The sequence below is a fragment of the Scyliorhinus canicula genome, chromosome 8 (assembly GCF_902713615.1).
Source record: "Scyliorhinus canicula chromosome 8, sScyCan1.1, whole genome shotgun sequence".
In the NCBI taxonomy this organism is placed as follows: Eukaryota; Metazoa; Chordata; class Chondrichthyes; order Carcharhiniformes; family Scyliorhinidae; genus Scyliorhinus; species Scyliorhinus canicula.
The window spans coordinates 85,485,511-85,508,513 of record NC_052153.1 but is presented as its reverse complement, the minus strand read 5'-3'; the positions used below and the strand labels follow the sequence as shown (position 1 = coordinate 85,508,513).

At 46.0% G+C, this 23,003-nt stretch overlaps 1 protein-coding gene across 3 annotated transcripts in view; it reads right to left on the bottom strand.

The window, feature by feature from the left end:
• The window catches only part of rasef (RAS and EF-hand domain containing), an 80,042-nt gene extending 58,265 nt beyond the window's left edge, over nucleotides 1–21,777 (bottom strand). For 2 of the 3 annotated variants that reach the window (XR_005461597.1, XM_038804893.1), the window contains exons 1-3: nucleotides 21,121–21,777; nucleotides 5,999–6,145; nucleotides 1,936–2,026 (exon numbers count right to left, since the gene is read on the bottom strand). Coding sequence is in view for 2 of the 3 variants with exons in the window: in XM_038804893.1 (XP_038660821.1) it covers nucleotides 1,936–2,026; nucleotides 5,999–6,145; nucleotides 21,121–21,419 (537 nt within the window). In the remaining variant the exon portion in view is untranslated. The remainder of the gene's footprint in view (nucleotides 1–1,935; nucleotides 2,027–5,998; nucleotides 6,146–21,120) is intronic. The other variant, XM_038804892.1, reaches the window with a different exon arrangement.
• Nucleotides 21,778–23,003: the final 1,226 nt, after the last annotated feature.

Genomic DNA, 23,003 nt, shown 5'->3' with positions numbered 1-23,003 from the left:
CGCCATGGCCGGCGCGGAGAACCCCCCCTGCGCATGCGCTGGGATGATGCCAGCACACGCTGGCGCTACCGCACATGCGCCAACTCATGCCGGCCGGTGGAGCCCCTTCGGTGCTGGTTGGCCGGAATGGTTCACGCCACTCCTCGGCGCTGGTACGGCCCGCTCCGCTGGTTAGGGGAGAATCCCGCCCATGGTAACTATTTGACATCAAATACGATTCTCCATCATCTGGGCAGCAGTGTCAATCATTCCGGAACGCAGAGACAGTAAACGCCATTTGCATATCATTAGCAGGCTTGACTGGGTATTTTCGGGGCCTCCTCGATTCTCCTCCCCCGATGGACCTAGTTCCCGATGGCACGGTTTACTTGTGCTTTTAAAAATCGTGAAACCGGCGTCATGGCTGCCGAAGGAGAGAGAGAGGAGATGGGACACAGAGAGGAGCGACTGTGGGCTGCTGGACCGGACACTGGCCGGGCTGGTTTGGGTGCCGGGGAACAGGCCGAGCTGCTGAGGTGACCCCCCCCCCCCCCCCCACAGGATTGGGGGGGGTTGTCCAGTCCCAGACCACCATTATCGTAATAATCTTGCTGCACACCCACTGACCACCCACCTTGGCCCATGGTTCTACAGAGTGTCACCAGCAGTATGGTGCCCCCAACTCCGCACCAAACCCTCCGCCAAATGCACCCCCCCCCCCCCCCCCCCCCCCCCCCCGGCCGCCACCCGCCGGCGGCCCATCTAATGCAACACCCACAGTAGCCCCGATGGGGCCTCTGGCGAGGGCAGTGCCAGCTGACGGTACTCCTTACATTGGGGATGTCCGCCAGCACCGCAAGTCCCCACGGTGCAGTCCACTGACGGGGCCAGGAGTACAGATGGAGCATGCCGTCGAAGGCTCCGGCTGAGCAGAGAGACTGCGAAATATCTGGCAGATGATGGCACACCTGGCACTGCGGCGGTTTGAGGGACGACACCCACTTCCGGTGACCGTCAAGGTGATGGTTGCCTTGAACATTTAAGCGACAGAGTCCTTCCAGGCGCCGAGAGGGGACTTGTCCGGGATCTCACAGGCCTCGGTTCACAGGGGCATCCGTGCCGTCACAGAGGACGTATATGGCCAGTTGGCTCAATACATCCATTTCAATGTGGACCGAACCCATCAGGATGCCCGGGCCGGCGGGGTTCAGTGAGTGATCGATGGGATGCATGTCCGCCTGCGAGCACCTGCAGATGACAGGCAATTCTACACAAACCAAAAGGGGATTCACCCATGAACGTGCAGCTGATATGCGACCATCAGCTACACATCACACACGTCTGCGCCCGATACTCGGGCATTGTGCACGATGCCTTCATCCTGGCACATTCGAAGATTCCTGACATGTTTGGGACGACCCCCCCCCACCCTGGCTGGGGTGTGTGGCTCCTGGACGACAGGGGCTACCCACTGCAGTTGTGGCTGATGACACCTAGCCGGAGGCCACAGATCAATGTGGAGACCCGCTACAACAACCGCCCATACAGCAACCAGGAGTGTGATCGAGCGGTGCTTCAGCCTCCTGAAGATGTAGTTCAAGTGGCTGTACCATTCTGGAGGGACCCTCCAGTATGACGCTAGGAGGGTCGCCCGCATTGTGGCGGCCTGCTGCATCCTCCACAACATTGTGCAGCAGAGGGCAATGTGCTGGAGGAGGAGAATGAACACCAGGCCTCGTCCGCCCAGGAGGATACGGGAGAGGGCGAGAATGGGCAGGACAAGGGGCAGGAGGCCGTAAGACGTGTGCGCCAGAGCCAACGTGCACTCCCGTTTTTACTCAGGAGTCGGCACTTAGCCGCCCGTTGGGAGAATCCCGCCCAAGGTGTTTGGGGTTTTGAACAAAAAAAATCATAGTTAATATTTGAAAAGACTTGGAATTCTCTTTACAATCTCACCTCCTTTTGGCAGTTATGAACTGCCATTTTTATTCGTTGATCAATATCCCCCTCTAGTTCACTCACGTGCTGTGCAGCCTCATCCTGTGCCCTGAAACAAACAAGCAGCAATAAAACAGAGCCCTGCATACTACAATCAGCTTCACCTCCTTCTTCTGAGTCCAGAGATTACAACAATGCAGCAATTGGGAAAAACCTGCTTATATTTAAATATCCAAAGTACAATAGTTTTGATGAGTAACAAAGCAATTTGGTTTGGTTTTAATTTGTTAAGCTGATTTCAAGAGTCATCTATTTCAAAAATGGTTAGTAGCATCAGTGACATTACTCCATTACAACAATAACAGAAAAAATAGATGTTGATCCAAAGAGAGACATTTTAGGATGGGTGATTAAAAGCCTGATTTAAAAAAGTGAGTTTTACAAAGAACAAAGAACAAAGAAAAGTACAGCACAGCAACAGGCCCTTCGGCCCTCCAAGCCTATGCCTACCATGCTGCCCGTCTGAACTAAAATCTTCTACACTTCCAGGGTCCATATCCCTCTATTCCCATCCTATTCATGCATTTGTCAAAATGCCCCTTAAACGTCACTATCGTCCCTGCTTTCACCACCTCCTCCGGCAGCGGGTTCCAGTCACCCACTACCCTCTGTGTAAAAAACTTGCCTCGTACATCTCCTCTAAACCTTGCCCCTCGCATCTTAAACCTATGCCCCCTAGTAATTGACCCCTCTACCCTGGAGAAAAGTCTCTGACTATCCACCCTGTCTATGCCCCTCATAATTTTGTAGACCTCTATCAGGTCGCCCCTCGACCTCCGTCGTTGCAGTAAGAACAAACCGAGTTTATTCAACCGCTCCTCATAGCTAATGCCCTCCATACCAGGCAACATCCTGGTAAATCTCTTCTGCACCCTTCTCTAAAGCCTCCACATCCTTCTGGTAGCGTGGCAACCAGAATTGAACACTATACTCCAAGTGTGGCCTAACTAAGGTTCTATACAGCTGAACAGTTGACGAAGGCGAGAATGAAGGTGAAAGAAGTTGTAAAGCACAGGAATTGAGATGGCCATCAAATTGGGGTAATATGAGCCGGGATGCCCAAAGAATATAGTTGGAGGAATGCAGAGTGCTGGGGCAGATGTAGGATTAAAATAAGTTACTCATGGGAGGCCATGAAGGGATTTCGACACAGGAATGATAATTTAAAATTGGAGGTGTAGGACACTGGTAGTCACTGTAGTTCAACAAGGACTGCAAAGTTCATGTGTCGGACACTGTAGGCCATGTGTTCCTGTCCCAAACATTGGATGTAAAGTGTGTGGATGTGTTGAAGTGTGTGGAAGATGAGAGAACAGTTAGGAGAATATTGGTGTAGTTAAGATGATAGTTTCAGCAGTACGTGCGCCAAAATAAAGGCAGAAGTAGGCACTGTTTTGGAAATGAAGAGACAGACTTGTGATGGAGAGGATACGGTTAGAAGCTGCGTTCAGGGTCATATAGGACACAAACGTTGCAAACAATCTGATTCAACCAGAAACTATAGCTGGGAGGGGGATAGCATCAATGGCAAGCATATGGACATTGCTGGTTGTCCCAATATTTAACACGACCAAACTGCTGCAAGACTAAAGGTCACAAAAGCAGTCTGACAACATAGATGCAGCAAAGTAGTTGAAAGAAACGTGGTGGAGAAGTAGAACTGGATGTTTAAAAGTACATATGGAATCCAACATAATGTCTATGTACAGTTATCAAGGGGTAGCATTTAGCTGAGGAAGAGGAAAGGGGCACAGATATATCTTGCAGGATTTCAGAGGTAATGGTCTAGAGCTGGGAGGAGCAACTAATGCTAGAGATGCTCTGCTTATGGTTGAAACCAAACATGAGGAGTCAAATTGAATTGGACAATGGAGAAGAGGCATCAGATAATGGTTTCATTTACTGCATCAAAGAAGCAGAGATTCTGAGAAGCTTTAGGAAAGAAAACGCAGCACATTCACAGTCTATTATTTATGATTTTGGGTTAGTGGTTTCAGTGCTGTTGTATGGATGGAAGCCTGGTACTGCCAAGGCATTTTTTACATGCTGGCAATTGGGCTGGGGTGCCCTGCATGGGTGTTGGGGGGGGCGTCATTTAGAAATAGCTTGGAGGAGGTTGGTGGTCGTGTTGGGAGCTTCGGAGATCAGGACGCTATTTAAAAATGGTGTCCCAATCTCTGGGCGAAATTCTCCGACCCCCCCGGGGCCGCCGAAAATCCCGCCCCCGCCGTGGCAGAAATTCTCCGCCACCCGGGAATTGGCGGGAGTGGCAAACACCACCCTCCAATCGCCGAGCCCCCTACGGCAATTCTCCGGCCCGCAATGGGCTGAAGTCCTGCCGCTGGGAGGCCTCTCCCGCCGCTGTGGTTTGAACCACCTCTGGTGGCGGTGGGATCGGCGGCGGGAGCGGGCCCCCGGGACCCTGGGGGCTGGGCACGGGGCGATCGGACCCCGGGGGGTGCCCCCACGGTGGCCAGGCCCGCGATCGGGGCCCACCAATCGGCGGGCGGGCCAGTGCTGTGGGGGCACTCTTTTTCTTTCGCCGCCGCCACGGCCTCCACCATGGCAGAGGCAGAAGAGAATCCCCCAGTGCGCATGCGCCGGTGGTGACATCAGCGGCAGCTGACGCACCGGCGCATGCGCGAACTAGCGAAGGCCTTTCGGCCAGACCCGGCGCCGGGCGGCAAAGGCCGCTGGAGCCGGTTTGGACGCCAGTCGGTGTGGTGCCAACCGCTCCAGCACGGGCCTAGCCCCTCAATGTGAGGGCTTGGCCCCTAAAGGTGCGGAGAATTCCGACCTTTGGGGGGCCCGACGCCGGAGTGGTTGTCGCCACTCCTCTACGCCGGGACCCCCTGCCCCGCCGGGTAGGGGAGAGTCCCGCCCTCTCACTGAAGAGTTCCGGTGAGCAAAGCTCCTTGGTGTAGAAAACAAAGCTATTTGCGGACTCGGCCATGAGTTTCCTGCTGAGGCCTCTTATTTAATGCGAGTAGAGTTGTATAGCTATGTGTTTCTCGGCGCTGCGAGCGTGGGAAACATATAGTTAAGTGTGTTCACTATGGAACTTTGTTCTCATTTAGTTGAATCATTCCCAATATGTTTATGCCAACAACAGCAACTTGTATTTGGTCAATAACACCTTTGATGTTGAACAAACTGCCAAGGCTCTCAAGAGACACACTATAAGAAAAAAAAACTTACCAAGCCTGGATATCAAGGAGATGTTAGGACGGATAACCAAAAACCTGGTTGAAGAGGTAAGTTTTAGGGAGGATGGTGACTTGGAAGGATTGAGAGAGGGAATTTCAATCTGGGCTCAGATGGGTGGAAGATGGGAAAATGACCAGGAAACATTGGAATAGTTGGGTGGAAATTAATGACCTCACCTTTACGAGGTGGGAGGCGGGTGCATTTAATCAGGCCAGACGGTAGCAAGAGGGTGTGCATGAGCTTGAGACAGTGACCAGAGATGGGGTTGGAAACAATGCCAAGAGTATGGATATTATGGTGGAAACTTAAGACGATGACTTTGGTCTTTCTCACAAGTGTCTTAAGGAAGTTGAGGCACCTTCTTAAAGCATGGATGTCATTCATAGGTAGTGCGGAGGGGCAGGAGGGGTGGGAAAATCATGAATGCAGCTGGAGTGTTAGAGCTTACTGTCATCAGCATAAATGTGGAAACCGACCCTAAAGCCGATGATGAGCGTGTCAAAGCTCTGGAGGCAAGGTTATTTACTCATTCTGAAACAAATTGGGGTACATATTATTCTTTTGCTCTTGGGCATAAATAATAGTATAGGTAGAACACATACAGGGGAAAAAAAAACAGTCAAGAAGAATTAGATATCCATAATGGATACTGCCTGATTTTCCAACTAGTCAAATATATAGGTTGAAAATCAGGGAAACCGTTATGAACATGCAATTCTTCCAGCCTATCTTTCATCTCCATACACCTCCTACTTAGCTCCATTCACAATAGAGGAAAATATACCCCATAAAATTAATTCTAAATGATTCTTACCTTTTCACAGTTTGGGCTAGTTTTTCCAATTCTGCATTCTGCAATGTAATATCGTGAACAAAATTCGTGACCACAGATTCATATTGATTAATCAGCCTGGGTTCTGCTGTTTTCAGGTTCTGGTAAAGGGCCGCAACCTGAGCAGGTCTGTTTGGAAATACAAGAAATGATAGATGAGGCATAACAACCAGTTTACGGAAACGCTGTCAGATGGTGATCTTGGGACCGTTATCTACAGTCTGACCCTGCACATTTCAGATATTTCAGCAGCATTTGGGAATTGCTTCACACATTTCTGTCTGTGTTTGAATCTAAGGAATTTTTTGCTTTCAGTCCAACATTTTGAGGAATCATGCTGGGCCAGTGCATGGTGAAAGAAGATTTTATTTAAAAAACCCGAGGTCCTTGGTTGGTCCCAATAAACCTGCAGCCACCAGGTTTCTAACGTTAACACATGCAACCTTTTATTATGTACAGTAAATGGACAGAAAATGTAACTGACTATCTAATACTCCTTTCCCAACCTTCATCCCCAACTAACCCCCCTCTCTACACACAAACAGACAGACAAACAACACAGTCAGGAAAGGATGGTGGAAAGGGAAAGAAAATATTAATAAAAATAAAAGCATAAAGATCTTTGATGCACTGGGATGATTTCTGGTTAGTGTCTTTCTGAAGTTCAGCTTTCGCTTTGATACCTCTTCCTTCTAGGTTTGAAATGGTTTTCTCTGGCAAGATTATCTACCTTCTCTGCAGACTCCGCATCATTCCAGGTTCACGGCAAAGGATATGCCAGGCACTCACTGCTTTCAGAACAATAAAGCAGTTTGTTCACTTCAGCAAGCAGGAAAGAGAGAGAGAGAGTTCCTTTCACTTCCAAGGTCTAAACTCTTCTGCCCAGTTCTTTCAAAAAGCAGGAACCAATCACTATCAGGCAGAACACTGTCCCTGTCCAACCCACCAATTGCCAGCCAGCCAGCCAATCGAACTGACTCCCTATGAACCTGGTTCCTAAGATCCAGTCGATGCCATGGAGCCTGGCTAAAATCAAAACCGGGAATAGAGCATCCTGGCATGCAGGCTGCTTCTCTTCTGCTTAAAGGCACATTCCAATTATGGGTCCATGTCCCAAAATAATAAAATAGCATAAAAGAAATGGGAACAAAGGAAATAAACAGGAAAGACTCTTACAATGCTAAGCACCTAACACCTGTGCCTTGGCAAAAACTTTAAACATAGCAAATGAAATCACATCAGCAATCAATTAGATGGAAAGGTGTTAAAAGGAGCAAATGCATTTCAATCCAAGTTGCTTTCTACTGGATCGAGTTCCACAACCTGACATCAAAATCATGGAAATGTAAATACTGATTAGTGGAAATAACCTACGCTGCTGGATAGCTCTGTGTTTACAATTCTATTTGAACACTCTACAGAACAAAATTCTTGAAACGGCAATAGCACACGTTCCGGTAGGGGAAAAGGTGGTGAAAAGACAAGATCCCATGTGCGGAGAGTAGCGGCAGTTTTGGAGGGTATTTCAAGTCAGACATTCACTCATGACTTATAAGGGAAGTAAATTGCATCTACTCGACCCCTTTCGAGATCTGATTGACTGTTGGGGACTAATTCAGAGCTCAATTTGCAGAGTTTACAGTGAAAATAGATTTTGATACATTAATCATTACTTACATATTTCAGTAATTAGCTTTTTTTTCAAATATTCATTGATCCTTTGATGTGCCTCTTCCAAAGGCCAGAGGGTAAATTTTGTTGTGGACACTGACTTGACAAGACCACATATTTTAGAATTGGGAGAAACAGGTAGAATGATCAATATACAGCAATCCAGATGGTCTTGTCTTTAAAATAATCAGCAAAACGTTGGTAGCATTGCATAAAGATTGCATACACACCCAACACATGATTCTCCAACCTGTGCTCCCATTAAGCAGGGCTTTAGACTGGAAGCAGAGAGAGCTTTACAAATTTTATCTTAAATATCCAATTCAAAAGATAATGCACTGACTTTAAAACTGTTGAAATTTTGTTCCAACTTTAATTTTAGTTTGCTTTGCTTTTGAAGTGCATTAAGACCCAGGAGACTCGAGAAGCTAGGTTAACTGGAGTTTATTGAGGTCAAGGAAACGGCCGCTACAGCAGCATACAACACTAGAGGTCCCAGTCGGGACTATGAGAATGTTGGTCCCAGTCCGGACCAGCTTTTGCAGAGCAAGACATGAGTCCTAGCCGGACGGGTCACCGCCCACCAGTGGGGAAGCTCATATTCTACGAATCCCATGGGGAGATTGATTAGTGTATCCCCATGGGCCTCATAAGTCCGTAGGTTCACCCCCGCCCACTCCCAAGTCCATAGGTACCCCTCCAGTGGCCAGCTGAGGGGCATTTCTTTGCCGCTTCACATGTGGCTCTAACTGCCAGCGGTGGGGCAGGTCAGGGGCACATATTGAGTTGTTGATCGTTTTTTCTATCTTTGAGATGGTAGGACAGAGTACAAAGGAATTTTCCAGCAATAGTACTGAAGACCTGTGCTCCAGAACTTGCCACACCCCTAGCCAAGCTGTTTCAGGACAGCTACAACACTGGCATCTACCCAGCAATGTGGAAAATTGCCCAAGTATGTCCTGTACATAAAAAACAGAAATAAATCAAACCAGGCCAACTGCCGTCCCATCAGTCTAACCTTGATCATAAGCAAAATGCTAAACGGGATCTTCAACAGTGCTATCAAGCAGAACTTGCATAGCAATAACCTGCTCACTGATGCTCAGTTTGGGTTCCGAAAAAGTCTGAGATGAGAGTCAATACCCTTCATATCAGGGCCACATTTGACTGAGTGCGGCATCAAGGAGCCCTGGCAAAACTGTAGTCAATGGGAATTGGGGAGAAACATGCCAATGGGTGCAATTATACCTAGCACAAAGTAAGATGGTTGAGGTTGTCAGTGGTCAATCATCTCAGCTTCAGGACATCACTCCAGGATTTCCTCAGATCAGTGCCCTAGGCTCAGCCATCTTCAGCTGCTTCATCACTGACCTTCCTTCCATCATAATGACAGAAATTAGGATGTTCGGTGATGATTGCATCATGTTCATCATTTATGACTCCTCAGATCCTGAAGGAGTGTATGTTCAAATGCAGCAAGACCTGGACAAGACCTGGACAATACCCAGGCTTGGGCAGACACGTGACAAACAATATTCAATGTAAGTGCCAGGCAATGAACATCTCCAACAAAAGCGTATCTAACCACCAACCCTTGACATTTAATGGTATTACCATTGTTGAATTCCCCCACCATCAATATTCTGGAGGTTACCAATGACTAGAAACTGAACCAAACTAGTCATGTAAATATTGACATCTACAAGGCACAAGTCAGGATGTGATGGAATACTCTCCACTTGCCTGAATAGGTTCAGCTGCAACAACACTCAAAAGGCTTGACATTATCCAGGACTAAGCAGCCTACTTGATTGTCATCCCATCCACAAACATTCGCTCCCTCCACCACCAATGCACAGTTGTACTATCTTCAAGATGTACTGTAGGAGCTCACAAAGGCCCCCTAGAAAGTATCTTCCAAACTACGAACAACACCATCCAGAATGACAAGGACAACAGATATATGGAAATACCACCACCTAGAAGTTCCCCTCCAATGTTAGAAACTGAATTATGTACCAAGACAGCTGGTGAAATAAAAGTTTATTAACAAAATTCAAGGCAATCAGGGGCAGAGTCTACATGGCTTTGTTAAAGGAAAATCACATTTAAGCAATTTATTGGAGTTCTTTGAAAAATGACTCAGCATCAAAATCGGCATTATTTCAGTTCCTTCACACTATCAGAGCCAGTAACTCGTCCAGTATTCTGAAGATATCTGAAATGGAAAGAGCAATACTAAATTGCTGTTAATTATAATTTCTGTAACTGATTTGTGAACCGCTTACTGATGAGATCCTACCAAAACGTAGAAATTAATAAAATATTCAGGACAATTTATCCTTGATGGTTGTGGCAACCAACAGATTGCAGCACTGACACTCTTATTCTACACTGCTATGTTTTTGGCAGATTATAAAACAACACAGAAATGTGTGTTTATCAAAAGAACAATATGCACGAATGCCAACAATCATTATTCCATTTGTAAAAATCATTTTTATGAGATTGAGTTCTGTATCTTTTGAGTTGTGTGACATGATATTCTGTTGCTATGATATAACACTAATTTTTCTTTTTTAAACAGTCATGTCAAGCTAATGTTTAGTAAATTAAATGCTCCCATCATTCCTTATATAATAGGTAATTCATGACAGTGACTATTTTTCCCGGAGACATGAAGAAGCATCCTTGTCCAGAATGGCATAGTGGTTAGCTCTGCTGCCTCAGAGCATCAGGGATCCGGGTTCAATTTTGTCCTTGGATGATTGTCATTGTGGAGTTTGCGCTTTCTCTCCTTGTCTGTGTGAGTTTCCACTGGGTTCCTCCCACAGTCCAAAGATGCACAGGTTAGATGGATTGGCCATGATAAATTTGCACCTTGGTGTCCAGGGATGTGCTGGTTAAGTCTGATTATGGGGATAGGAGAGGGGAGTGGGCCTGGATAAAGTTCTCTTTCAGAAGGTCAGTCCAACTTGATGGGCTGAATGGTCTCCATCCTGAATGGCATTGTAGGGATCTGATGGTCCTCAGCCATTATATATCAGACAACCAGACTCCCATCATCCTTGTATGTATTTGATGACCCAGAACCATAAAATCAATGATCTGATTGAAACTATCAGGATAGTTCCACAAAGAAATTCTCTTTCATTCGCAGCTAAATGAGATTTTGGAATTATGTTGCAATAACTTTCCAAATAATAAAAAGCATCATTATAATTTGCCTCATTTTCAAAAGTCCTGCAGCAGATCACTTTTTAGAGTATTATTTAATGAAGATTTTGCTACTAATACCTACAAATCTGATTATTTCAATTAAAAATAATATCAGAGTGCACAATTTGAACTAAATTCAAATCCAGACACAAACTGTTTTTCTCATTCTTCACAATAATTTTAATGCCCTACTTTAATTTTAAGTCCAAAGATGTGCAGGTTGGGTGGATTGGCCATGGAAAATTGTCCAAAATTCTATGATTAACCTAGGACAAAAGTTCGGCGCAACATCGTGGGCCGAAGGGCCTGTTCTGTGCTGTATTTCTCTATCTACTCTAATGAGTAAAGTCGCCATAATCCCAAACGGGTGGCACGGTAGCACAGTGGTAGCACATTTGCTTCACAGCTCCAGGATCCAAAGTTTGATTCCTGGCTTGGGTCATTGTCTGTTCGGAGTCTGCACATTCTCCCTGTGTCTGCGCAGAGTTCCTCTGGGTGCCCCGGTTTCCTCCCACAATCCAAAGATGTGCAGGTTATGTGGATTGGACATGATAAATTGCCCTTAGTTTAGGTGGGGATACTGGGTTACGGGGATAAGGTGGAGATGTGGACTTAAGTAGGGTGCTCTTTCCAAGAACTGGTGCAGACTCAGTGGGCCGAATGGCCTCCTTCTACACTGTAAATTCTATGGGGGCGATTCTCCGCTCCGCAGACCAAGTGCCTGCGCCGTCGTGAACGCTGTCGCGTTTCACGACGGCGCGAACAGGGCCCGGGCACGACCTATTCTGGCCCCCACAGGGGGCCAGCACGGCGCTGGAGTGGTTCACGCCACTCAAGCGTCCCTACGCGGCGCCAAATGGGCATCCCACCAACCCGTGCATGCGCAGTTGGGGCAGCTCAATCCTGCGCATGCACAGTTGAGCCGCGCCATCACGCACATGCGTGGGGAACTTCTTACGCGCGCCGGCCCCGACGCAATTCAGGGGCCGGACGCGGCGGAATTTAGGCCCGGGGGGGAAGAGGCCAGCCCGCCGATCGGTGGGCCCCGATCGCGGGCCAGACCCCTTCGGAGCCCCCTCCCCCTGGGTGAAGGAGCCCCCCCCCCCCCAACAGGCCACCCCCCGAGCATTCCCGCAGAGTTCCCGCCGGCAGCGACCGGGGTGGACGGCGCCGTTGGAACCCTGTCGTTTCGGAGTGGCCGCTCGGCCCATCTGGGCCGGAGAATCACCGCTAGCCGTTTGCGGCGATTCTCCGAGTGGCCCAGCGCGATTCGCGCGGTTTCGGGGGGGGGGTGGGGGAATTGCGAGCGGGGGGGAGAATACCACCCTATGATTCTAACCCCTTTGAGGTAGAGAACTGACAAATGGTCATGAGGGGCAAGGTTGTGAAGGTGGGACCTTATGAATAACCTCTGCCATTACAGAAATTTAACCCGCACTGTTGGCAAGAACCAGCAGTCTGCCAATTGAGCTAAACCAGACGCTCCCCCGTTTAAGTTTACACCTTTCACGTATTTTAAGCAATAGTGCCGTGTACTCCATGCCTCTGGCAGTATACATTTACTACTTAGGCTGAGAAAGCATAGAATCTGGCAACTTTCAGAACTCACAAAGAGATAGATCCATAGTGCTGTGGGAATTGAAGGGCTGGGAGTAGGGTATGAACTTCCATGTAGGTTCTCCTGGATGACCAAGAAACACAACAGCGCCTATACTTCCACAGGAAACTAATGAAATTCGCATCCTCCATTAGTGACCTCCTGAACCAGTATAAATGGCTTTAATCAGGGACTGGGTGGGATTCTTCCCCACCCTTCACGTCAATCCAGGTTAACATAGCTGGCCCGAGGGCAGCACGGTGGCACAGTGGGTTAGTCCTGCTGCCTCACAGCACCAAGGTCCCAGGTTCGATCCCAGCTCTGGGTCATTGTCCGTGTGGAGTTTGCACATTCTCCCCGTGTTTGCGTGGGTTTCGCCTCCACAACCCAAAGACGTGCAGGATAGGTGGATTGGCCACGCTAAATTTCCCCTTAATTGGAAAAAATGAATTGGGTACAATAAATTTATAAAAAAAAACATAGCTAGCCCTGAATCCAGCATGCCACCCAGTGCCAGTATTTTCCTACCTTGGCCCCAAAAAACCCTTATTACCCCTCCAATCCACTGAATGTGCAACTCATTATGTGCAACACAAAGACTGGCAAATCCCTGTCCCTTGCTTTAGTTTTAAATTATCCATTCCAGTTTTCAATTCATTCTCTCTTGTTTTTTATCCTAATTTGCTTCCTATTCCTCATGACTTTTAAAAAGATGTCTAGCCATGACTGCTACATTCTTTTCAATGCTGGCATTCATTTTGAAAATATAAGTGTACGCTAAGATCGCTAGAACTGTGCTGAAGTGTTAAGCGTAAGAAAATGATCATGGTTGAAAATACAAAATGAGTCCTCGATGTATATCCCCAGTTTCCTCCCCACTACATGTTTTTCTTTACTTGTTCACGTGATTTTGCCAAATATATAGCATTATTGTATTTCTCTTGTGTACAACATCTTCAGTTTTTTCTTTCTCTTTTGTGTACATCTGTAAATACACTACATTTGAAAACCCAATAAAAAACATTTATAAAAAAAAAGAAAATACAAAATGAGTGACAGTGAATCAGTGGAAAATAAAATTGCATGGAGTGTAGATCAAGCTGTAAATGCATGACCATCTATTTTATGAAACATCAAAAACGAATTTCAGTCCCATAGTATTTTCTGATTAATTCTTTGTAAATCTACAAAAATATGGATTTAGAATGTGGAAAGTTGGCATCTGTTTCAAGAATTAGATTAGAACAGAAATTGGCCCTTTTTAACTGGATGGCTGGTGTAAAACAGGGCAAATTGACTAACTTCATTGGCTATCTGTCTGCTCTATTTTCAGTTCTGAAGAAAGGCTCAGTCCAAAACATTACCTTGTGTGTTACCTCTGTGCATGTGCACTGACCAGTAGTATGTTTCCAATATTGCCTTTTGGTTTTCAGATTTTCCACATTTTCAGTTTGTTGCTTTTTTTTTTATTTCCACGAGCAACGTGAGCCTGCAACCTTCTCAACGGAGCAGTTTAAGCTCCTGTAATTTATTCTTCAATCTTCCTTCCATATTCTGTCCCTCAGTCTTACTTTTTTAACTTCTGATATTTCTATGACAACTTTAGGCATAAACCATGAGCTGTGCACAGGTTGCTTTACAGGTATGCGATAAAGAGGTTCAGATTCTTAATTCTACCCACTTATGCAGAAATAAAATGATGAAATTACAGTGCAAATTTAGCAAGAAGCATCAGTGGAGGAATTAAATCTGTGGTGCTACCCTGAGGTGTACTGACCAGGATGATCTCTGGCTGGACATCAAAATATTACACTAAGGTATCTCCCAGTACCACCGATGGCAAACTCCCACCGTGCATGTTTTGGCAGCGGAGGTGCATAGAAACTGGAAAATCACAGGGCAAGGATGGACGGAAAATTCCGGACAATCTTTCCAGTCCCCAGCCGAGCTCTGTTCCCCAGCTATCGGCTCCATCACTCTCTCTGGCAACAGTCAGAGGTTAAACCAATGTATCCATAGCCTTAGTGTCATAGTTGACCCGAAGATAACCTTCAGACCTCATATTTGTACCATCAATAAGACCACCTATTGCCGCCTCTGTAGCAGGTCTGACTTCACCCATGACTCAGCTGATCCGCTGCTGCAATTCTCATTCATACTGCTGTTACCTCGAGACTCAACATTTCCATTATGCTCCTGGTAGGTCCCCTGCATTCTACCACCATAACCGTCATGTCATCTGACAGTCTGCTGCCCGTATCTTAAATCACATCAGACCCGTTGACCTATCACTCGCTGCTCGTTGACTTAATAGTTCCCCATTAAGCAATAACTTGATTTTAAAATTCTCATCCTAGGTTTCAAAGTCTTCATGGCCTCACTTCTCCCTATCTCCAGAATCTCCTCCAGTATCACAACCTTCCAAAGTATGTGCTCCTCAAATTCTGGTCTTTTGAACATTTGCAATTTTAATTGCTCCACAAACAGTGGCCGCATCTTCAGATGCCTCAGCTCAAAGCTCTGGAATACCCTTCCTACATCTCTACCATGCTTCCCTTCGTTAAGACACTCCTTCAAACCCTAACTTCTCTGACCAAACTTTTTGATGATTTGATCTAAATTTCCTTATCTGTAATATTTTGTTTCATAATGTCCTTATGATACACCTTGGGATGCTTTATGAAGTCAAAGGCACTGTATAAAGCATTGTTGTTGAAAGTAAAGGCTCTAAAGAAAGTAAAACTCTAAAGATGGATGGGGTATGGGGAGAGTGTGTGGGTATGGTTTTGAGATGGAGGATCAGCCATGGTTAATAAGGGGATCGGGGTTATGGGGAGAAGGTAGGAGAATGGGGATGAGAAAATATCAGCCATGATTGAATGGCGGAGTAGACTCGATGGGCCGAGTGGCCTAATTCTGCTCCATGTTTTATAGTCTTATGATCATATTGAATGGTGGTGCAGGCTGGAAGGGCCGAATGACCTACTCCTGCTTCTATTTTCTATGTTTCTAAAACAGTTTTGAATTGTGCCTTGAAGTAGTTCAGAAATTTACAAAACCAAAAGCATTCAGAAAATGTAAAAATATTTAACAGTAGATTACTGACCCAATAGCTGTAATGGCAATTCCCAAGAAATCAACATTTCCCCTGAATTTCTAACTCACTTTGGCAGTGGACGATTTGTCTTTTTTCTTTGAAGGTGGTAGAGACTGTTTAATTAATAATCTTTAATGTCACAAGTAGGCTTACATTAACACTGCATGAAGTCACTGTGAAAAGCCCCTAGTCACCACGTTCCAGCGTCTGTTCGGGTACACAGAGGGAGAATTCAGAATGTCCAAATTACCTAACTGCGCGTCTTTCGGGACTTGTGGGAGGAAACCATTGTCCATAAGAAAATTCCACGAATCATTCAAACAAGAGTTCGAGATCTTCTGGTCGTACACAAGTAATTCTCCTGCCACACTTTATCACTTTGAGCAATTAGTCAAACATAAAATGTAATTTTCTAACAATTCACAAATTCCCTTAGGCTGTAGTAGGCAGTGACACAATTTCAATTTATGAGCAATTTGAAAATCATTCCCTTGCCTAATCCTATTCTGCACTCAAGCTAATTACTGTGCCAGGAGTACAAAGATGAAGAATTAACCCATGTGCGCTGAAGGTATGGTGGCCCTTTCCACTGAATATGCCTCAGTGCCTGCTATGTAGACTTACTGATTTGTATGCCATTGTCATTTCCCACTGGAGCCACTCAAGGCTGGAGGTTAGTCAGGTCACTTTCAGATAAAATTTCCTGTTTGGCAATCATCAAGTTTTTTTTCCATTATTATTTCTTTACTTAAGCACTCGTTAATCAAAATAACAGCTGGTGGGCATTTTTAGTCTTTAAGTTTATAATAATCATCACAAAACTGAGACTCACTCAGAACAAAAATGACCCCAGGTGAGCATGAAGGGCGCCAACTCTCCTCCGCAACCCCCCCCCCCCCCCCCCCCCCCTCCCCCCCCCCCCCCCCCCCCCCCCCCCCCAAGATCACTCACCCTCAACCAGCCCAGATCCCAAAACAAAATAACTTTGACCCATATTGCTTCCAGCACAAACACAAGTATGGCACAAAACTAGGATTTCTCAAGGTTCCCCACCTGCAGGCAAGGAGCACTGAAAACATACAATAGCTTTACAAAATATATATGTGAATGCAAATTGAGAACTTTTAAAAAATGATATTACAGCTCACATGACAGTGATCTTGGTACCATACAATCCTTTAGTAAATTAACAGGTTTCATAATGAATGGGTGCTCTGTGAGGTGAGGTCATGACATCAAAGCTTACTGTTCATCATCATTAGTTAATGCTGCACAGCAGAGCTTTTACTAATTTTCAACAGGTTTACAAGTAATTGTTTTCAGTAAAATCTGCTGTTTTGAAACATTGGACTGGAGGGGAGACCTTCCTGGATGTACACAAATGTGATAGATTACCTGGGCTCAATAAGTATCTGGAAATTTAGTGAGCTGGATTGTACAGGAGATTACGTTATCCTTTAATGTAAATGGAAGGAGAATTTGGACAGGTTCTATTAGAGGCATGCAGTCAGAGCCACCCTTTTTTCCAATATCTGCTGAACCCAGTTGACCGGGTGGGCTTTAAAATGCCCTTCAATACGTCCCTTTATGTAAAGTTTAATGAAAAAAATGTATAAGCAACTAATCTGGGATGGAAAATCAATAGCCCAATTATTTTGCATTATTCAACTAGTTTCTGTTTTAAATGGATGTATTGAGTGCTGGAGGAATCTCCTAAAATGGCTGTGAAGAGCTTGTTGAACAATTAAGAGATGCAAACAGTTTTCCTTTGTGGGGTACACACTAATGGAAGGTTTGTTTGTTCCCTTGTCAGGTTAGCTGTAAGAATGGAGTGCAAGGGTTGCATGTGTTAGTATAGCACTGCTGCAGGCCAATTGGGCAATGGATTCCATTATATTTGATTCTTTCACTGGATGTAAGCATCACTAGCAAAGCCAGAATTTATTGCCCATTCCCAAATTGCCCTCGAGACAGTGATGGTGAGGTACCTTCTTGAATACAACTGTGTGGCTTGGTAGGCCATTTCAGAGGGCAGTTGAGAATCAAACATGTTGCTGTGGTTCTGAAGTCACATATAAGCTGGACCTAGTAAGGACCCAATGCTCCCTACAGTGGTTAACACTGTTGCTTCCCAGTGCCAGGGTCCCAGGTTCAATTCCCAGCTTGGGTCACTGTCTGTTTGGCGTCTGCACGTTTGGACATTCTGAATTCTCCCTCTGTGTACCCGAACAGGTGCCGGAATGTGGCGACCAGGGGCTTTTCACAGTAACTTCATTGTAGTGTTAATGAAGCCTACTAGTGACAATAAAGATTATTATTAGCTTTTCACAGTAACTTCACTGCAGTGTTAATGTAAGCCTACTTGCGACAATAAAGATTATTATTATAATCTACGCAACAGTGCAAAATTCCCACCCAGGCCATGTACAAATCACACACATTCTCCAAAACTTAAGTTAGAGAGACCATTAGTAGAGAAACCATATTTACTCCCCTAAAGGTCAATAGCAAACTCAATGGGGTTTTACAATAATCTGGTAGTTTCATGATTACCATTATTGATACTACCTTATTTTATTCCAAATGTATTTGATTAACTGAATTTAAATTCCCCAGTTGCCATTGTGGGGTTTGAATTTGCATTCCAATAACATAATGATCATACTACTCTACCCTATTCTGTGGAATGTGTGCCGAGGTCATTGCCAGTTATATTATATTGGAGAGTCTACTGCAGGACAGGCCAGCTTTAAAACAGTGGTTTGTCAGGGAATACAATCTTAGCAAAAAATGTACTAAAATAAAGTATAGTTTCATCATCAAAAGCAATTGAGAAACTGTGTAATGAGATTTAGCACTACCAATGGCAGTGAAGGGAAGCTTTATACTCGAGGGAGATTCCACTTGCCAGCAGAGGGCACCACAGGAGTAAATCTTTACAGTATCTACTGCTGTATTAATTGTGTAACTGAAATTTTCTTTCCCCACACTCACCTACATATACAATACAACTGGAGCTGGAGAACACCTTAAGTGATATCAAAAGTAGCTGATTGTTCAAAATTATCACTTTTACTTTGGAGAATTTTCTAACTGAGGACACCCACACCAATCTCTGAACCTTACTCTGAAAATCTGTCAGCCAGTGGTAATGTTTCAACATCCCAGTTAAAACGTTTGCCGATCTAAGGGTTAACTAGTAGTGTAAGTTAATGTAAAGTATGAACACAGCTTTATTTCAGATGAGTAGTGATGGACTAATGGCAAAAGTCAAATGGCAAAAAATGCACACCTCCAGCAGACATTTGATTAATAAGTGATAAAATACTGAAATAATGATGGAAAAAATGTTGGGCTGGATTCTCCGCAGCCCCACGCCAAAATCGTGTTTGGGGCGGGGAAGAGAATTCACTTTAAAGCCCGAATCAGGCCAGGCGCCATTCCCGCAATTCTCTAGTCTCCGGAGAATCGCTTGCGTGCGATTTCCGCGGCGCAGATGGGGGGCCAGTGCCAGAGGCCCACATAGCGATGCTCCGGTCCCGACCGGCCGAATTCCCAACGGCGTGGCTCAAACCATGTCTGGTCGGTTGGGACTCAGTCCACGGCTGCCCTGGTGGGGGGCGGGGGGGCCTTATGGGCGGCTGGAGCAGCGATCAGGCGGGTTGATGGAGCGGCGTGGGGCAGATCATTGGGACCTTGTTTGTTGGTCCAGGTCCACTGGCTGAGTCCGCCATCGCGTTCGGCGCGGCCAATGGAGGCTGCTGCCATGCGCATGCATGGACTCGGAACCAAAAGTGCAGGGGCCCATATCCGCATCGAAAGCTGCGAGAAGCACTCCGGGTCACTGCCAGCCCCCTGCAAGAAGGTGAATAACTCTTAATTTTTTCAAGGACAGTCTGGCATGAAACACCAGCATTTTTACGCCGGCGTGGGGACATACACCCATTTTTTGAGAATCCAGCCCGTTATCTTTACCAAGTAGGGAAATATACGCCAAAGTGACTTGGCTGACCTAACCTTGAAGGGCTCTTGGTAGGAAGTAAAATGTAGCATTAGTTTGAATATAGCATAACATTTAATAAACGTTTATCCATGGAAGGTACTCCTGGAAGCCGAGGGGCAGAATTTCCACAGGAGTTCCCTAATCGTTTGGAAGTTCAGCTTGGAGCATGAGCTTGTACTCCATGAACTCTAAGTTTGCTCCTAAGTATGTTATGGAAAACTTTATCAAATGCTTTTCCGGAGTCCATGTACATGGGTATCAACAGTATGACCCTCATCAACCTTCTCTGCTACCTCATCAAACAATTCCCGCAAGTTAATCAAACACGATGTGCCTTTAACAAACCCGTGTTGGCTTTTCTTATTTAGGAACTGATATTTTGACCCGAGTTATACTCTTTGTAAACTTCCCCAGCACCGAGATTAAATTCACTGGCCTGTAATTACTGGGTTTCAGTTTATATCCTTTTATGAACACTAGTGGAATATATCTGCCACTCTGCGCTTTGACGACCTTTACAAACATGGGGACATGTGAGAAGCTCAAGTTTCTTTTGAGTATTGTGATTCCCGGCAGGACCCTTTCGTCTACTGGAACAGTCTTCCTCATGTTGAATTCAGATGGCATTCCTCACACACACACACACACCGGGCTGTACCAAGACCTCCTCCCACTCAAGTGCCAAACAATCTGTTCAGCGGTGAAAACTTCTAGGTTTCCATGCCCATCCAATTAAAAAAAACAATTCTTCTGAACCAGTCTGCTGAATTCGGTTCACTGCATTGGCATGCCGTGAAACCGGTCTCGTGAAATTCATTGGAAAAGGCATCCTGGAGTAATTTAAAGGAAGGTGACTGGCAGCGGCGTAAGAATAACAGCGACTGAGCAAACAACCTCATGTACACGACCCGGATTTTCTCTCAAATTAATTTACCAAATCATATTTCACTCACACGTAAGTCTGATTATTCTCATCAATAGGCTCGCTATTTCATAATGCCACTAAAATCCAGCAGCACGCTCTGGTCTAGTGAAAAGTTCTCAGCTGTACTTTCTCAGCTGTGCAGCCTTCCCCACTTTCACATGGAATAGCAACAAAGTTGCTTCTCCGCTGATTTGTTCAAATCTGCTTCAAGTCGGCATGTGACTGACTCTGTGTTCAGTTGAAGCGAGTGAGTGAGGCATGAGAGAGGTCAGAGTATTCAGCCAAACACACACTGAACCCTAAGAAATGGCGCGGATCTCCCGCCAGGAGCTGCACGGTGAGGCGGGCTGCAATGCATTTGAGAAATTTGGAAATGTGGAGAAAGATTGACGTCTGCAACACTAGATTGACGGCTGCAAAGTCAGGTGAGTCCACCCCCCCCCCCCCCTCCCCACATTGAATCCGCAGCACCACTTTTTGAATTGCAAATACAATGCAGCCCTCCCCCAACATCCAAAACAAAACAACACTCCTCACAGTATGTCTCTCCGTCGGAAAGTGTGCTGTGTGAAATAAAAGTTGAGGGTTTCACCTTGGAATTAACCTGGCTTCGTCGCCCAGTCTTTGCTGGAATTCATCCCAGTCAGGCTCAGCACCCAGAGCCTCGAATTTGATCATCTCGGAAACTTCTTGAAATCCTCGGGTGAAGTCGCGGAAGTTGATGGAGCCGTCCCTGTCCGAGTCTAGTGTGTGAAAGATCGCGCCGATCTGTGACTCCTGTACTTGTAGCTCCCGGCAGACCGTGGAAAATTCATCATACTCGATTCGACCGGAACGGTTAACATCGCAGGCGTGGAAGAGGGCGCGTAGTCTCGGCTCCTCTTTTTCCATCCGGAAATGGGAAGGGGAGGGGGGCAAGTTCTTAGAAAGAAAATCCAACCAGATCAACTCGCTCCCTCTCAGCACCTCCCTCGATGCAAAAGATGCTGTGACGGGTGTCTCCGTGTTGACCAGCCTGTCAGTCAGTAACACTGGCTCTCCCTCATTGATGCACCAATTCCCATTTTACTTTGGGGCAGATTTGCAAAGCAAAGCAGTTGAAACACACTGTCAGAGAGTGAAGTGCTGGTTGAAAGTCACCATTGCGGAATGTGAGTTGTGTGGGATCGAGCCGGGCACACCTCTCTCCCTCAGCTGGCTGCTGTTAAACAGTTGTTAAAGCGGGAGGTGACAGTCCACCTTGACGTCAGCCCACAACCGGACTTCTCCCTATTCTTTGTTTCAAGTTGTTCCTCTCTCTCTCTCTCTCTCTCTGCGTGCACCATTAAACCTGCCCACGTTATTGACCGAAGAGAGGAGAGGCCGTCAGGTGAATCACTGGGAGAAATGGGCTTTTCAAAGTGATCCAGAAAATCCAGGTTTCACTTCATTTCAAACAACGCCCATTTAGACCCAGAGACAGGTCCGTCCCTTAATTCCAGATGCGACTTCCTTTCCAAAAGTCAAATGTGCTATCGCCAAGAAACTGTCCCTTCGGCCCATCGTGTCCATGCCGACCATCAAACACCTTCCTGCTCTAATCCCATTTTCCAGCACTGTGTCCGTGGTTTTGTATTATTTTATATTCATTTTTACAGGATATGGGCTTCCCTGACCAGGCCAACATTTGTAGCCCAGCTCCTAATTGCCCTTGAGAAGGTGGTTGTGAGCTGCTTTTTTAAACAACTGCAATCCATGTGGTGCAGGTGCTATGGCATTTCATTGAATCCATCAAATAAATCCCTACAGTACAGAAGGAGGTCCAACTAAATGCTTCTTAAATATGAAGGTTCCTACCTCTAGCACCCCTTCAGGCAGTGAGTTCCAGATTCCAACCACCCTCTGGGTGAAAAGGTATTCTGTCACATCCCCTCTAAATCTCCTGTCCATGATCTTGAATCTATGCCCCCTGGTATCAATCACTTCACGAAAGGGGAAAGTTCCTTCCTATCCACCCTATCTAGGCCCTCATAATTTTTGACCTCTCAATCAGGTCTCTCCTCCACCTTCTCTGCTCCAAGGAAAACAACCCCAGCCTATCCAGGCTCTCTGGATAGCTGAAATGCTCCAGCCCAGGCAACATCCTGGTGAATCTCCTCTGCACCCTCCCGAGTGCAATATCTTCCTTCCTGTAGTGTGGTGACAAAAACTGCAACAGTACACCAGCTGTGGCCTAACCAGCATTTTATGCAGCTCCATCATAATAAACTCCTTGCTCTTATATTCTATGCCGCAGCTAATAAAGGCAAGTATCCCATATGCCCTCTTAACCACCAGATCTGTTCTGCTGTCTTCAGGAACTTATGGACATGCATGTCCCTCTAGTCCTCTGCACTTCCTAGCATCCTACCATTCATTGTATATTCCCTTGCCTTGATTGTCCTCCCTTGTTAGTACTTAGGGGAGGCAGTGGTGTAGTGGTATTGTCACTGGGCT